We start from the raw sequence: 18,393 nt of genomic DNA, 5'->3' as shown, positions 1-18,393 counted from the left end.
AAGCAAAGAAGGAAAAATCACAATCAACCTTGTGAAATAATAAGACATAGATATACCTATAAATAAGATACATATATACCTACATAAACAATAAGATACACACAAACGTGTGTGTGTGCACGCGCGCGTGTGTGTGTGTGTATCTGCCCTGGTTCCTGTGAATATTTCTGACACAGAGCTCCTAAAGCCCTTGAAATTTCCTGAGTGACAGGAGAGCCTTGTGTCCCAATGAGATGACTCTGGGTGGGTTCCTGGATGGGGCCTGGCCACCAGAAAGACCAAGCCACAATGAGAAACTTGGAATTTTCAGCCTCAACCTCCATTCTCCAGAGAGGGGCTGGAAAATGAGTTAAGAAGTGATCATACCTACATGAGGAAGCCTCCATAAACATCCCTAAACTATGAGGCTCAGAGAGCTTCTGGCACCTCCCCTTACCAGGAGGGTGGCACATCCCAACTCTGTCAGGACAGAAGCTTCTGTACTGAGGTCCCTCTCAGACCTCACCCTATGTAGCACTTCATCTGGCTGCTACCTCTACCCTTTATCATGTCCTTAATGGGTCATCTCAGTGGAGGACTTCAGAGGCTGACACACTCAGGGACTAGCAAAGACAACAAGAACCAGCCAGAATTTGGCTAGTGAAGGACTAACATGTTAATTTCACAAATATTTTTTGAGTGTCTCTTATGTACCAGTCACCATGTGCCATCACTAAGAGAGAAACAGCCTCTGTCCTTATGGAGCTTACATTCTGGAAGAAGAAACAAACGTAACGTAAACAGTAACAACATAAAAAGATATATACCCAAGGAATTAAAGCGTCTGATAGACGTAATGAAGGAAGTAAATGAGGTATGAGATAGTGTTAAGGCGGAGGGGGAGCTCCTTCTTCTAAAGGAATGGTCAGAAAACCTCTCAGAATGGAGACACTTAACCCAGTAGGAAACAAAAGAACCAGCCACAGAGAGCACAGAGGAAAGTGGGAGCGCCCAGGCAGAAGAGGAGGTGCAAATGGCCTGTGACATGTAGCAGCCTGGCCTGTCTGGGGACTGCTAGCAAGGCCAGGTGGCCGACAGAGTGAGGGAGAGAGCAGCACTAGGTGAGCCTTGCCAGGTGGCAGGGCCAAGTCAGGCAGAGCCCTGCACAACCCACTGAAGAGTGCCATGCCCAGTCTAATGGAAGGTTATAAAAAGCAGGGTCTGGATGTGATCTGCTGTACAGTGGAAGACCCCTCTGGTACTAAGTGAAGCACAGACTAGAGAAGGGCAGGAAGAGAAGCAGGAGGCTGATTGGGAAGCTGCTGAGAGGCCAGGAAGAGAAAATGGGGTCTCAAGCTTAGCATGTCTGCACTTGACTAAGCAGAAAGTTTTTATAAATATCCTTAGAAAAAGTTAGATCCCAATTATAACAGCAAACCAAAAAAGATAAAATAGTTAAGAAATGAACTTAGTCCAACATCCGTTCATGACAAAAACTCTTAGCAAAGTGGGCACAAAGGGAATATACCTTAACATAATAAAAGCCATTTACAACAAACCCACAGCAAATACAATACTCAATGGAGAAAAGGTGAAAGCCTTCTAAGATCTGAAACAAGACAAGGATGCCCACTCTCACCACTCTTATTCAACACTGGAAGTATCAGCCACAGCAAGCAGACAAAAGAAAAAGTATCCAAATCGGAAGAGAAGAGGTAAAACTGCCACTGCATGCAGGTGACATGATATTATATATAGAAAACCCTAAGGACTTGATCCAAAAACTACTCGAACAGATCAACAAATTCAGCAAAGTAGCAGGATATAAGATTAACATTCAGAAATCAGTCGCATTTCTGTATACTAACAATGAAATGTTAGAAAAGGAATACAAAAATACAATACCTTTTAAAATTGTACCCCCAAAAAAAATCAAATACCTGGGAATACACTTGACCAAGGAGGTGAAAGACTTATATAAGAAACTATAAAAGAACTATAAAACTTTAATCAAGGAAATTAAACAGGATTCAAAGAAATGGAAAGATAGTCCATGCTCCTGAGGTGGAAAAATTAATACTGTAAAAATGGCCATACTACCCAAAGCAATCTACAGATTCAATGCAATCCCTATCAAATTACCATGACATTTTTCACAGAACTAGAACAAAAAAGCCAAAAATTTACATGGAACCACAAAAGACCCAGAATTGCCAAAGCAATCCTGAGGAACAAAAACCAAGCAGGAGGCATCACTCTACCAGACTTCAGGCAATATTACAAAGCCACAGTCATCAAGACAGTGTGGTCCTGGTACCAAAACAGACATACAGACCAATGGAACAGAATAGAGAACCCAGAAATAAACCTAGACACCTACAGTCAATTAATCTTCAACAAAGGAGGCAAGAATATAAAATGGGGAAAAGAGAGTCTCTTCAGCAAGTGGTGCTGGGAAAAAACTGGATAGCTGCATGTAAATCAATGAAACTGGAACAAACCCTCACACCATTGCACAAAAATAAACTCAAAATGGCTTAAAGACTTAAACATAAGACACCATCAAACTCCTACAAGAGAACATAAGCAGAACATTCTCTGACATCAACCTTACAGATGTTTTCTCAGGTCAGTCTCCCAAAGCAACATAAATAAAAGCAAAAATAAACCTAATCAAACCGAAAACCTTTTGCACACAAAGAAAAAAAAAAAAGACAACTTACAGAATGGAAGAAAATAATTTCAAATGATGCGACTGACAAGGGTTTAATCTCTAAAATATACAAACAACTTATACAACTCAATAGGAAAAAGCCAACAACCCAACTGAAAAATTGGCAAAGAACTGAACAGACATTTCTCCAAAGAAGATATACAGAAGGCCAACAAACACATGAAAAAACATCACTGATTATTAGAGAAATGAAAATCAAAACTACTATGAGGTACCACCTCACACCAGTCAGAAAGGCCACCATTAATAAGTCCACAAATAACAAAGGCTGGAGAGGGTGTGGAGAAAAGGGAACCCTCCTGTACTGTTGGTGGGAATGTAAATTGGTACAATCACCATGGAAAACAGTATGGAGGTACCATAGAAAACTACACCTAGAACTACCATGTGACCCAGCAATCCCACTCTTGGGCATATATCCAGACAAAACTTTCCTTGAAAAAGACACATGCACCCACATGTTCATTGCACCACTATTCACAATAGCCAGGACATGGAAACAAACTAAATGTCCATTGACAGATGATTGGATTAAGAAGATATGGTATATCACACAATGGAATACTCTTCAGCCATAAAAAAGAACAAAATAATGCCATTTGCAGCAACATGAATAGAACTAGAGACTCTCATACTAAATGAAGTTCAGAAAGAGAAAGACAAATACCATATGATATCACTTATATCTGGAATCTCAGATATGGCACAAATGAACCTTTCCACAGAAAAGAAACTCATGGACATGGAGAACAGACTTGGGGTTGTGAAACTCATGGACATGGAGAACAGACTTGTGGTTGTGGAGGGGGAGGCGGTGGGATGGACTGGGAATTTGGGGTTAACAGATGCAAACTATTGCCTTTGAAATGGATAAGCAATGAGATCCTGCTGTATAGCACTGGAACTATATCTAGTCACTTATGATGGAGCATGATAATGTGGGAAAAGATATGTGTGACTGGGTCACCTTGCTGTACAGTAGAAAACTGACAGAACACTATAAACCAGCTATAATGGAAAACTTAAAAATCATTATAAAAAAAGAAATAAACTGAGCAAGAAATGTTTAAAACCAAGATGAGGAAGGAGATCCTTGATGGCCTAGTGGTTAAATAATTTTTAATATTAACAATACCAGTTAAAGGATCTGGCATTTTTACTGCTGTGGCTTAGGTTCAATCCCTGGCCCAGGAACTTCCACATGCCTCAGGCACAGCCAAAAAAAAAAAAAAAAAAAAAAAAACAAACAACCCCAAGATGAAGAAAATGTTAAGTCACTCCTAAAGAACACAAAAAAGACACAAACAGAAAGGAATACACTGTTCTCGGACAGGAACAGCCAAAATGACCCGGAGGTGTGACTTAACTGCATAGAGATGTCAATCCTCCCCAGGTTCATTCATAAATTTAACACAGTTTTCTCTAAAATACCAACAGTTACCTGACACACAGCCCTCCCTAGAAATAGGGTGATTCTAAATCTCCTGGAGAGATAAAATGAACAAAATAACCAAGAAAAGTTTAAAAAAAGAAGAGCAATGAGCACATTTCAGCCTTATTAGGTACTAGTAAGACAAAAAAAAAAAAAATTCTACGTGGCAAACAAACAAAAATCCTACACAATACCAAATCCTATCCTTTCCTAATGTGGGACTCCTACATAGGCAAGAGTTCTTCCCCAAACTGGTTCACAAACCATCTAAACTCTAACCAAAGTCTGTGTGTCCAGGTCCAAACTCATGAGAAATTTCAAAGCAATCTTCACCCCCCAGAACAGCATAGTGCTTCAAAGTACAGGCCCAGGAGCTGGAATACCTGGGTGTGGATCCTAGCTGCCCTGATTAGCAAACTGTGTGACCACAGGGAAGTTAATTAACCTTTCCAGCCTCTGTTTCCTCATCTGTAAAATGGGGATAATGACAGTACCTAACGCAAGGAGTTGCTACGAGGGTTGAAGAGTTAATACATGTAAAGTTCTTAGTTAAGAGACTGGCACACAGCAGCACTGAATAAATTTTATTATTGTTGTTTTTAAAAAACCCAGCTTTCATTTGTTCTTAAGCAATCAGGTTTCTCCTGGCCTTAGAACACACTGTATTTCATGTTATCCCCTCCTATATTTTCATTTAAAATTAATCATTGATCTGACCCAAGGTCACCAAACAAACAAATATTTTAGGCTTTGTGGGTCACAGGGTCTCTGTCACAACTATTCAGCTCTGCTCTTGTAGCATGAAAGAAGCCATAAACAAGACATAAACAGATAAATGTGGCATTTTCTAATAAAACTTTATTTACAAGAGTTCCCTGGTGGCTTAGTGGGTTAAGAATCCAGCGCTGTCATTGCTGTGGCCTGGGTTGCTGCGATACATGGTTTAAACCCTGGCCCAGGAACAAGCATTATGCCAGGTTAGGCTCATGGGGTCTGCTAACCTCTGATCTAACCCAAATATACTGAGCAGCCTGGTACGTGTACCATACTTTGCACTGGAAAGAGCGAAATAAACCAGACATAATTGCCTTCAAAGAACTATTACAATCCACCCAGGCCTCTTACCTTGCTCACTGGGGATGTAGGTCTCATCATAATCTTCCTCCAGAACCAGCTGGTCTCCTATGCGAATGGGTCTTCCAGCCATGACTGGTGTGGGCTTCAACACCTAGATCCCAGAGACACCCAACCCAGAGAGAAAGTCAGTGTCCCAGCTTGGAGGGGTGGAGCTGGAGCGGTTGTGAAGCGCCTGGGCCAGACCAGCCCCTGCAGGCCAACTGAGCCGGGGATTTTCCAGAGGCCAGGGAGGGTGGAGGGTGGGACCAACAGCTCAGAACTCAGGCCTTATAACCTCTGCACCTGGGAAAGCTCTCTGAGACACCCTCCCCCCCCAAAAAAAAAGACTTGCTAAAGTCTCTGTGGACCACAAAAGAGCCAAAAACTCAACTCTCTCAAGAATGTTTTCATACATAGCCCCCGCAGATAGGAGTTAAGAACTAATAGTCTAGGACCCCCACTAGAAAACCTAGCGACACTCTCAAATAACTAGTATCACACACACCCCCATAAACCAACGCAACCCAGTATAGTCACACTGGCCCAACACATACCCCTATTTGCACATCCCTATTTATACTCAACAGTGCCCTCGAGGAGCTTACAGTCTAATGGAGGCAACATCAACAACTTCAATAGTAGTAGAAGGAAAAAAACAGGTCCTGCTGGAAGTAACCTACCGCCCCAAAGGCATGAAGGAAGGCTTTGCCAAGGAGCTGGGTACCAGAGGCTGACAAGAGTTCTCACTGTGGAGAGAGGACTCCTGGGCAGAGGGAACAGCACTTCAGGCAGCGTGTTCTGGAGCACCGATGCCAGCGTGCAGGGCAGGGCCAGGGTAGGAGCCAGGTCCAGGACTGGCCCTGGAGAGCCTGGTGAGTGATGCTGACGGGCCTCGACTGCCCCATAGCAGATGGGAGTCTCTGTGAGTTTTGGTGGAAGCAAGTGGCAGAGTGGCCATTTATCGGGGCGAGAACTCTGGTAGGAGTGGCATGGCTCGATTGGAGCAATGAGAGACTGGCATCAGGAAAACCACTGAGGAGGCTGAGGTCCGGGAGAAAGACAATGAAGTCTTAAACTAGGGCAGAAGCAGTGGGAATGGAGAAGGGACAGACATGAGGATGCTGTGATGGTAGGTTTAATAGGACCAGGATGTGGGGGAGTGGGGTGGATGGGGGGAGGACTGGTTGGAAGGAATCCAACCTGAATCCAAGGTCCCCAGCTCCAGGGCTGGGCAGTGCCACGTTCTTCAACTGACAAGCCGGTAAGGTTCTAGAGCTTCTCCTCCCTCCACATTCCTACTCCTGCAACTGCCTCAGAGCCCCAGGTCACAGCAGCTCTCCCCTGTGACACATCCCACATTGAAGCCCAATGACAGGAACAAGTCACCCTGTAAAGTGGCTGCTGTGGACAGCCCTTTGGAGTGCCTCCCCAACCAAAGCAGTGTCAGCCACACGAGTGTGACCAAAGGGAGCCTGAAGGAGCAGTCCTGACTCTCCTGTACCACCTCTTCAGAACCTGTCACTGTTCCACCGAGCATGACACAGACCTCACAGCAGGGAAAGTGAGCAGAAAGATCTCATCACCAAAAGGCAGGAGGGGGGAGTTCCCGTTGTGGCTCAGCAGTTAACAAACCTGATTAGTGTCCAGGAGGATGTGGGTTCAATCCCTGACCCTGCTCAGTGGGTTAAGGTTCCATGAGCTGTGGTGTAGGTCACAGATGCGGCTCAGATCCCACATTGCTGTGGCTGTGGTATAGGCCAGCAGTTGTAGTTCTGATCCAACCCCTAGCCTGGGAACCTCCATATGCCGCGGGTGCAGCTCTAAAAAGACCAAAAAAAAAGCAGTCAAGGGGAGTTCCAGTTGTGGCTTAGTGGTTAACGAACCTGACTAGTATCCAGGAAGACACAGGTTCCACCTCTGGCCTCACTCAGTGGGTTAAGGATCCAGCGTTGCCATGAGTTGTGATTAATATCCAGGAGGATGTGGGTTCAATCCCTGACCCTGCTCAGTGGGTTAAGGTTCCGTGAGCTGTGGTGTAGGTCACAGATGCGGCTCAGATCCACGTTGCTGTGACTGTGGCATAGGATGGCAGCTATAGCTCCAATTCAATCCCTAGCCTAGGAATCTCTATATGCTGCTGTAAAAAGACCAAAAAAAAAAAAAAGAAAAGAAAGAAAGAAAGAAAGAAAAGGGAGTTCCCTGGTGGTGCAGTGAGTTAAAGACCTCACGTCACTGCTACGGCTTGGGTCACTGCTGTGGCACAGGTTTGATCCCTGGCCCAGGAACTTCCACATGCCATAGCAAGAAAGGTGCAGGCAGAAAGAAAGAAAAAAAAAAAGGCGGTCATAACCCGGCCTCTAATGAGTGCTCAGGGAACAGCCGGACCTGGTGACTCTGAATCTGTTCCAAGACCCCTGGAGAGGGGCCCCTGATAAACAGCAAAGGATGTCTGAGGGACCATCCTGTGGCCCTCTCTGCCCTCTGGCAGCTAAGAGATGGGCAAGGGAGGTGTCTTGACTTTGAACTCACAGAAGATGGTGCCCTTTGTCAGGTACCAGACCCGAGGGAGCCAGGCTCTGCCATCTCTCTTCCCACCACGACTCCTCCAAGCAGTAACTTGGTGCCTCAGAAGAAAGGCTGAAGGAAGATGCATTCTTCCCTGCAGTACTTAAGCCCAAGCGACAATCTGCTCCGCATCCTAAGAACCACTAACACCCTGCGGACATAATACTTAAGCCTCCACAGACATAGTCAGAGATGAGCAGGGCTCGGCTCTGAAAAAGCAGAGGAGAAAAGTACCAAGAACCAGAGCAGTAGACGTGGCCCACAGACGTGGCTTAAGGAGTCCTCGGAATCTTTAATCCTATGAGTGAGGAGGAGAGGGAAAGAAAAAGGGAAAGGCTTTCTAGGGAAGGAGGAATCACCGTGGCCTGAACGTCAGACTCCAAATTACTCAACAGGCGGTGATCTCTGCAAGGCCTTGTGCCAACAACCTCAGAGAATTGGAGAAATTCTGCATTTGAGAATTGTTACCTCTTTCTAGACAACCCCATCTCCAGAAAGCATGGGATAGGTAAAATCTCTGTCTTCTAAGGAGAACAGACTGTGGTTGCCAAGAGGGAGGCAAATGGAAGAGGGAAGGAGTAGGAGATTGGAGTTAGCAGATGTAACCTCTTACACATGGAGAGGGTACACAATGAGATCCTACCATATAGCACTGAGAACTATATTCATTGTCCTATGATAAATCATTGTGGAAAAGAATATTTTTTTAAAAAGAATGTGTGTGTGTATATATATACACACACACACGTATAACTGAACCACTTTGCTGCACAGCAGAAATTAACACAACATTGTAAATTAACTATATACTTCAATTTAAAAAATTTCTGTCCTGGTGGCAAAACGCCTAATTAGCTATTTACATAACTGCCTATGTTTAACTACTTAATGTTCGGGCAGAATGTCGAAATTTAAATTCCTGGATCACTCAAATGTCAAACAAATCTTCTGTCAGAAAAAAATTAAACCATGGGTGGGCTCAAGTCTGCCTTCTTAGCTTGCCTTGCGTGGCTTCAGGAAAGATGTGGGCAAAGACAAGGCCAAAAAAAAACAGGAATTACAGGAATGAGGAAGGTAGTGGAAGAGAAACCGTATTTGTTCAATGGCTACTGGAGATCATTTACTCACTTGAGAAATATCTGAGCACCTACTAAGTTTATTTATTGCTGGGCACTAGAGACACAAGGGTGATTAAAAACAGGGCCTTCTTGGAGTTCCCGTTGTGGCTCAGTGGTTAACAAATCCGACTAGGGACCATAAGGTTGCAGGTTCGATCCCTGGCCTTGCTCAGTGGGTTAAGGACCCTGCGTTGCCGTGAGCTGTGGTGTAGGTTGCAGATGCAGCTCGGATCCCGCGTTGCTATGGCTCTGGTGTAGGCCGGTGGCTACAGCTCCAATTCGACCCCTAGCCTGGGAACCTCCATATGCCGCGGGAGCGGCCCAAGAAACAGAAAAAAAAAAAAAAGACATAAAATAAAAAAATAAAAATAGGGCCTTCTCCTGTGGCTCAGCAGGTTAAAGATCTGGCACTGGCACTGTAGTAGCTCAGGTCACTACTGTGGTGTGGGTTCCATCCCTGGCCCATGGGCACGGCCAAAAAAAAAAAAAAAAAACAGATTCAGCTGCTACTTCCCTGGAGCTACAGTCTCGTGCCGGTCACAGATAAGTGTATAATTTTAAATGAGGTAAGAGCGCTGAAAGAAATGAGCCTGATTTAGATGAAGCCTGTGCTAGGAAATGAAGAATGAGTAGTATTCACTAGACAAAGAAAGAAAAAGGTGTCCTACCAGAAGAATGAGCACGGGCAAATCAGAGTGGCTGCAGAGAGATCCAGCAGAAAACCGTAAGCCAGTCTAGATGGGAGGTGATAATAACTTGGGCTAGAGTGGTTTGGGGCGGGGAGAAGATGAGACATCTGAGAAAGCAGCTCTGAGATCAGCACAGCAGATACACAGCACATGTCCTAGTATTTCCCTCCAAGCCTGAGACCATGAGGGACATCACTGTCAATCATGGCAGCCTAGATGTGGCTTCAGAAGCGCCAACACCGTACTCCATGCAGCATTCACTGACGGATGGATGAGATGTGCTTGCCACCAGGCCTGAGACTCACTGTGAACCAGAGAGTTGTGGGGGAGGGACACCCAACTGTCCTTACCCATCTCCTGCCCAGTCCAGCATCTAGCAAAAAAGGAAGGGCTCATACACCTCCTCCAGGAAGCCCTCCCTGGGTAGCCACAGCCTCTCCTGTCAACTTATAACTACCTCAGCACAAAGGACACAGTTTCCTCTGTTCCCAGGCATCTTTTTCAACAGTACTTTTTCATGAGAACATGTTCTACCTGTCTCGTTAAACCAGACTGCTAAGGGCCATGCCCCTGCCTCCCTCCACATTTTCCAACCAAGCCTATAATAAGCTATGCAGGAGTTCCCATCACAGTGCAGCAGAAACGAATCCAACTAGGATCTATGAGGTTTCAGGCTCCATTCCTGGCCTTGCTCAGTGGGCTAAGGATCTGGCATTGCTATGAGCTGTGGTGTGGGTCGCATACGCGGCTCAGATCTGTTGTTGCGGTGGCTCTGGCGTGGGCCAGCAGTAACAGCTCCCATTAGAACCCTAGCCTGGGAAACTCCATATGCCATGGGTACGGCCCTAAAAAGACAAAAGATTTAAAAAAAAAAAAAAAGCTATGCAAATGTAGGAGTCTGGACAGTGCTCTAAGTTACTAACACACAACCAAAGAATCTCAAGAGCCAGAAAAAGCCCATAAGAGCTTTGCTGCAATCACCCTTCTCATGCCAAATTTTTCTTCTCTATGCTTTTAAGTGATAGCACAGTGGTCACAGCACCAGTCTGAGGGCCAGAAACACCTGAATTCAATTCCAGCTTTCTCACTTACCAGCTATATGACCTTAGGCAAAGTCCTTCACTGCTCTAAGCCTTAATAACCTCAGGTGTGTATAATTCAAATAATCACAAAAAGCTACATCAAAAAGTTGCTTGAAGATGAAATGTGATGATAACACTTGTAAAGTGCCTGGCATAGTTTCTGGGACACAAAACTGTTAAATAAAGTAACAGTATTACTATAGTTAGATGTCAATTCCACAGTTAGACCATTCTTAACTATGAACAGGTCTTTCTCAAGATTAAGCCAAAAATCTATTTCTAAGAAATTTCCTCCCATTTGTCCTGTTCTACACTCTGGACCCACAGAACACCCGAGGCATCTCTACTCCAAGCTAAGTATCCCCAGCTCCCTTCAATACATGTCACTATCTCCCAATCCCTCAACACCGTGGTCTGATGTGATGGGCAGAGCCAAAAAGTTTTCCACGCCTGCATGCTAACAGACCACACAAACACACACACGCATACTTAGGGTTCCCTGAATATTTACTTCTTCCACCTTGCTTGAACAATTATGAAGTTAATTTGCCACAGAAAAAGAAAAGATTAATTGGAGAAGGCACTGAGGAGAACGTGGAAGACATGAGTTGATTACGCAGGGGTAACGAGAACAGGGTTTTAGAACATTCTTGGCATTGGATCTCAGCTCTGCCATTTACCAGCTGGGCAAGATGCCCTAGTTTTCCTTATCTGTAAAGTGGGGATAATAATAATGTCTCTCTAAAAGAACTGTGAGGATTAAATGAGTCAATACATGTAAAATACTCAAAACATAGTAAGATCTCAAATGTTGGTTGTTGTTATTCTCATTCACTTATTTAAAGGGCTACTCTATATTCTTCCAGAGGACAGATCTAGTACCAGGACTATAAAGTGGAGGCCATTTAGACACCTAACAAGCACTTACTGAACACCTGTCAGGGCTACAAACCTGATAACACTCTAGCTCAGCCTACTTGTGAAGCCACATATTTAAACACGTGACTATATAGCGTATTAAGTGCATCCTAACAGAAAATATAACAGGACACAAAAGCAAAGGCAATCAGAGTAGAGGACCATGGAGATGGTTCTTGAAGGATAAGCAGGAGTTCACACGATAAGGGAGTAAGGTTATTTGAAGCAGAAGACAGCATTGGAGTTCCCGTCGTGGCGCAGTGGTTGATGAATCCGACTAGGAACCATGAGGTTGTGGGTTCAGTCCCTGGCCTTGCTCAGTGGGTTAAGGATCCAGCGTTGCTGTGAGCTGTGGTGTAGGTTGCAGATGCAGCTCGGATCCCGCATTGCTGTGGCTCTGGCGTAGGCCGGCGGCTACAGCTCCAATTCGACCCCTAGCCTGGGAACCTCCATATGCCGCAGGAGCGGCCCAAGAAATAGCTAAAAAGACAAAAAAAAAAAAAAAAAGACAGCATTAACAAAGAGGCAGAAGAGAGGATATATGTGGTAGTTGCGGGGAATTAATGATGACAACAAAAGCTTATATTCCAAGAACTGAACTAATTCTATATATATACATCATCTCATCTCAACCTCTCAGCTGAATAGAGATTACCCCTCTTCAAAAAAGAAAACTCAGCAAGTTTTTAAAAATTTTTTTTAAAACTGCCCAAGGTTTCACTGCTAGTAAATGGCATAGCAGAACATGAATGCATCCACATCTGACTCCAAAGCCCTGGGTTCCTAACCATTCTGACATGACCAGCCACAAGGGACAATGGGAGGGGTGGCAGGAGCAAGAACGACATTGGAAGGCAAGGAAGGGGCTTCGGAGGCTTGAAGCTGAATCCTATATGATGAGGAGCCATCACAAAATTTCACAAAGGAGAGTGGCCTGACCAAATCTGTAGTTTAGACGGATGATTCTGACAGCTATATAGAACTAACTGGAGGAGGGCAAGAACAGGGGCACAGGGGTCACTTAGAAAGTTATCCTGGAGTTCCCACCGTGGCATGGTGGGTTATGAATCCAACTGCAGCAGCCTGGGTCGCTGCAGCCCCAGTGCGGGTTCAATCCAGCCCAGTGCAGTGAGTTAAAGGATCCGGCGTTGCTGTAGCTGCCGCATAGGTCACAGCTGTGGTGTGGATTCAATCCCTGGCCCAGGAATGTCAATGTGCTGCAGGTGTGGCCATAAAATTTATTCAGAAAAGAAAAAAAAAGGAGGCATTCCCAGCATGGCTCAGCAGTAACTAATCTGAAGAGTATCCATGAGACACAAGTTCCATCCCTGGCCTTGCTCAGTGGATTAAGGATCCAGCATTGCTGTAAGCTGTGGTGTAGGTCACAGACATGGCTCAGATCTGCGTGGCTGTAGCTGTGGCACAAGACAGCCGCTACAGCTCCAATTTGACCCCTAGCCTGTCAACCTCCATATGCCCCAGGTACGCACCCCCCAAAAAAGCAAAAAACAAAATTATCCTGAAGACACAAGCAAGAAATTATGAATTGTCAGTGGCTGTGAGAATGGAAAAGAAGGCCAGATTCCAGGGATATCAGCAGGCAGAAACCCAGTACTTGATGTCTGCAGCAAGTGAGGGAGAGGCCGGTGGCCAGTCTCAGCAAGTATATTTTGATTATTCACATCTATCCCTCGCCCGACAGCCCCAGCCAGCGTGCTGCCTAGATACAGGAAATGTCCAGCAAATGTTCACTGTATGTATTAGAAGAATGAATTCCCGGTGCCGAAACGACCGAGTTAAGGGTGAAGTCCTTCATTAGACAGGAACTACAAACGAGGATCAGATCCGGGGGAATAGGAAGGCTGGGGCCGCATTCAGTTGGGGATGATCAGTAAGCAAGTCGGAGTTCAAGAAAAGAGATCTGGCAGGAGCCATCGTTTGGGAGTAACCGTTAAGTAGACAGTAACTGAAACTCTAGATGAAATCACCCAGGAGTGTGGTGAGTAGAAAGGACGGGCCTGCAAAGGCCGATGAGCGGGGGCTGGGTTAGGAAACCCGGGAGAGAGGAGTTATGCACGGAAAGGGAGGGGAGTAGTTCCAGGCGGAGAAGGCAGATTTCTGAATCAACTCAAGGAAAGGAAAAAAACGAAAACAAAAAAACTTCTCCAGCTGGCCAAAGGACGGCAGAGATTGGGCCAGCCGTGATTCGGACATGTGGGGAAGCATCCCCACCGGAAAGATGTTCAAGCAGGGTTCAGAAAGACCGCCTCGCAAACTAACTCGGAACAGGGCAAACAAACGAACACCCCCGCAAGCTCACACTCGTCGCCCAGGGCCGATTCTCACCGCTCCGCCAGCATGGCCCTTCCACCATTCATATTTTGGAAAAAAGGCGCACTGACCCAACCCTATCTTCACTTCTTCCCTCAGTTCCCGCCCACACTTGTGCACATCCCGCTCAGTAGCACACGAGTGTGCCTCGACTCTCCCGCTTCCCTTCTTTCCCCGCCAGCCAACCCCTCCCTCGAGGGTGTCCTCACCTGGCCCCCACCCCGGGAGACCCTGGACGCTGGCTCCCGGCTCCGAACAGCTTCCCCAGCACCACCCCGGCTCCCCGCTTCCAGGGACGCCGGGGTGTTGCCTTGCAGCGACCAACAACCACTTCCGGAAAGGGTAACAACTTAGCAACTGAGAGTCCTGCCTCTACCCGCAGATAATAGGTCGCCGAATACGAGCTCTAGCATTGGATTGGTTAGAGGTCCCGTCAGCTCACGTAGGGGCTGCACGTTTCCCGTTGCACGATGGGAGACGTAGTCCAAGATAGTTGTGGTTCTACAAGGGATTAAAAGAGTTCTGAATTTAGGTATGAGGGGAATTTCTTCCCGGGCAGGAAAAGCTCATTCACGATGATTGACAGTAATGTGAATTAACTACACAAAAAAGGCTCGCAGGTGCTATGCGTACATCATTGAACCTACCCAGGAGTTATGAGACCACTGTCCATCTTTTTACCAGAGCTCAGGGCTCAATTTGCATGTCTGCTAAAAAGGAATAAATATCTGCCATAACTATTTCACAGAGTCTGTTTAAGGAGAAAAAAAAATTGGCACAGTGTGTAGCCCTTCCACACACCCTGTCTGGCAGAAAGTTTGCTACTAATGTAATTTCAAAATCTTTAGTTTTGTTTGCACAAGCGCAAATCTTCCTGTCTCTCATGTGTCCTCAACCTCTGGGAGAAGTTAAGAGGAGCAAAGACAGCTCTGGCCATTACATCACTGGGAAAACTGGGACGCTGAAAAGTGAAAAGGTACTCATTTGGAGAGGAGGATGGAGCACCTGGAGCAGCTCTTGACAGGCTCCGCTGTGGAGATGCACCTGGCCCTGCTAACTAACTCCTGAAATTAGTCCCAGCACCACTCAAACCTGATGCCAGAATGGGGAACTCAGACTGCTGTTCCTGCGGATCCCAAAGCAGATATCCAGAATGTATTTTTCATGTTTATCTTCAGATCTTTTCTGTGGCAGTTTGGCCTGTACTTCCTTTTTTCTGCCGACAGATGACAAATCACAGCTCCCCTTCCCCTTCCACACTCCTTAAAAGTCTTGCAGAGGGCCCAAGGGACCAGACTGGGAAGGGACTCTGAGAGGGCATCAGTTTCTCCACCACAGACCCTGCATAAAACCGAGATTCAAAAACCTTTTGCATATTTTGTCCCTTTATCCAAGAACTTGCAATCCATCTAGTTGACATTAATTGCCATCAAAATTCTTAACTTTTGTTCCTTAGTTTGTGTCCCTTATTCTCCCATGGGGAAAGCTAATAAAATAAAGGTTACTCTGGAATTAATGAGTTTACCCCAAATAGATAAGCAATTTGCATTTTATCAGGTTTCCCTATAGGTTTGCACTCAGAAATGCAAACTAATTTTTAAATGCCCTTAGGCAAATACAATTAAGAAAGCAAGTCTTTGGGGGAAAATAACAAAAATGACATACCAATTGATATGCCAGTAATATACTCAATGAGTAAGGAAGAGACTGAGAATTTCACACATGTAATGCTTATGCAGACGTAAATTTATATGCATACATGTAAATGCACATGTGCATACTTTTTAATTTTTACAGAAATGAGATCATAACATATATATTGTTCTTCAATGTGCTCCTCTCATTTACCATGTCATAAACAACTTCCAAGATGTGTTCATAAATTATTCCTTTTTTTTAATCTTTTAGGGCCTCACACGTGGCATATGGAGGTTCCCAGGCTAGGGATCCAATCAGAGCTGTAGCCTCCAGCCTATGCCACAGTCACAGCAATGGCAGATCCGAACCACGACTGCAACCTACACCACAGCTCATGGCACGCCGCATCCTTAACCCACTAAGTGAGGGAGGACAGGGATCGAACCTGCGTCTTTGTGGATACCAGTCAGATTCATTTCCGCTGAGCCACGGCAGAAACTCCTACTCCATTCTTTATAATGGTTACATGGGCTTCCATTACTTAAACGTCTCATGTCCATGTTGACAATCATTGTTTTTTGCTTCCAACTTCTATCCAAAGTTTTGATGTTGTAAATGATGCTAAAAATGTTGTTGGATTTTTGTTGGCCAGGATCCTAGAAGTGGTTTTGTTCAGAGTTTACATTTTTTACATTTTAACAGATATTGCCAAATTTCTCTCTAAAAATGGAATGATTTACAGTTCAACCAACACCTTCACCAACACTAAATATTACCAAAGTGAGAGGCAAAAAAATGATAGTATCTAAATATTGTTTTAATTGGATTCTTTCACTGCTAATATAGTTGAACTTTTTTCATATGTTTATTGACCATTTAAATTTCTTCTATCAAGTACCTGTTAACATTCTTAGTTCATATTCTACCAAGTTATTGGGGGTTTTTATTGACTTGTAGAAGCTCTTTGTATGCTATGGACATTTACCCTTTGTCTATTGTGTGATAAATGTTGTTTCCTAGTCTATCTTTTTACTGTAAATGTCATTTTTTTCAGAAGTTGTAGCGGTAAAAACACTAATAGCTAACCTTTATTGAGTACTACAATATGCCAGGCACTGTTCTAAATGCTTTACGTGGAGTATCTCATTTAACTTCTACATTTCAAAGTATATGCTATTGTTATCCCCTTTTTACAAAGGAGAAAATTGAAACACAGAAAGAATAAGTAACTTAGCCTGGAGTCTCCCAGTTACTAAGTGGCAGAACCAGAATTAGAATACTAGAAATCTGATTCTACAGAATTTTTAAAAACTTAAGTAGTCAAGCCTGTGCAATTTTTTTAAAAAATGTTCTGGAGTTCTTTGGTGGCACAGTGGGTTAAGGACCCGGCATTGCCACTGTTGTGGCACAGATTCAGTTCCTGGCCCAAGAACTTCCACATGCAGCAGGCCAAAAAGAAAAAAAGAAAGAAGGAAGGAAGGATGAAAGGAAGAAAGAGAGAAAAGTATCTTCTAAATTTTGTTAGAAAGACTTTCTTCAACATAAGATTTTTTTTTTTTTTTTTTGCTTTTTAGGGTCATGCCTGCAGCACATGGAAGTTCCCAGGCTAGGGGTTGAATCGGAGCTGCCTTACACCACAGTCACAGGAACTCGGGATCCAAGGCATGAACATAAGATTATTAAAATAGTCTACTTTTTTCTATAGGTTTTTTTATGGGGGAGAGGTCACACCTGTGGCATATGACAGTTCCCAGGGAGCAAACCCAAGCCACAGCAGTGACAACACCAGATCCCTCTCCTGCTGCACCACCAAGGAACTGCTTATAGTTTTATTTTTAATGTTAAGCTCTTTGACTTATCTGGAGTTTATTTTTAGATGAGATAGGAATTTAATTTCTTTCCTTCCAAAGTGCAGCCAGTTGTCCCAACACCAGTTATTAAATAGTGTATCTACTTCCCTCTGATATAAATGCCATCTTTTCATATACAAAATTCCCATACATACATTGATCTAATTGATTTTTAGTGTTTAACTTGTGGTCTAATCACCTTATTGGTTAGGATTTTTCTATCCATATTATACAATCTGCAAGTAATGATCCTTATCTTCCTCATATTTGCTCCATTTTCTCGTCTTATTAACTAAACTGATCTAAACTATGTGGGGTTAGGATAGTGGGAATGACCTTCTGTGTCCTAAGCCTGACTTTGATGGGAATAACTTTAGACTGTCACATTATGTTTTCTGTGATTTTGTTATCTTTTTTAAGAAGTTTCCCCTTGGTTTTATCAGAAGGACTACAGAGTTGTAACAGCTTTCCACACTTGATAAATTATATGTTGATAGAATCACATGGCTTTTCTCCTTTAAGCTATTTTAGCTCTACAGCTTTTTAAGCTTTACCAATTAACATCCAAGATGCTTCTTGCAGTGATAACACTTTCAAGCTGACAACAGCCACTTACCCTCAGTTCACAGACAGCACAGAAACCAGGAGGGTCTGCGGTTCACAGCACGTGGGGTGGAGGTGAGACCAGGTAGAGCACCAAAGGCACAAAAGATTCAGCTGAGAGGACCCCCAACCGCCTCTCACCTGCCTGCAGATTGCAGGCTCAGCGACTGCCCCCTGTACTTTCTCCTTTGGCTCTCGCTTATTCAGCTGGCTGCCTAGAATGCCCTTCTATCCCCCCTTACTTTTGCTTCCCAAGTCTCTGCTCTTAGAAATTCCAGCCATTCTTTAAGGTTTAAATTAAATACCCCCTCCTCCCAGTGAGTCTTCCCAGATCCCCA

The 18,393-nt window shown here is 44.4% G+C and overlaps 1 protein-coding gene across 1 annotated transcript in view; it reads right to left on the bottom strand.

Moving 5' to 3' along the window:
* The window catches only part of CEP164 (centrosomal protein 164), an 80,822-nt gene extending 66,529 nt beyond the window's left edge, over nucleotides 1-14,293 (bottom strand). The window contains exons 1-2 of the mRNA XM_047752219.1: nucleotides 14,174-14,293; nucleotides 5,271-5,373 (exon numbers count right to left, since the gene is read on the bottom strand). Coding sequence (XP_047608175.1) covers nucleotides 5,271-5,352 — 82 coding nt within the window. The 5' untranslated portion in view covers nucleotides 5,353-5,373; nucleotides 14,174-14,293. The remainder of the gene's footprint in view (nucleotides 1-5,270; nucleotides 5,374-14,173) is intronic.
* Nucleotides 14,294-18,393: the final 4,100 nt, after the last annotated feature.

The sequence above is a fragment of the Phacochoerus africanus genome, chromosome 11 (genome assembly GCF_016906955.1).
Source record: "Phacochoerus africanus isolate WHEZ1 chromosome 11, ROS_Pafr_v1, whole genome shotgun sequence".
In the NCBI taxonomy this organism is placed as follows: domain Eukaryota; kingdom Metazoa; phylum Chordata; class Mammalia; order Artiodactyla; family Suidae; genus Phacochoerus; species Phacochoerus africanus.
Note: the sequence above shows the minus strand (reverse complement) of the source record. Positions and strands in the feature narration are given on the sequence as shown.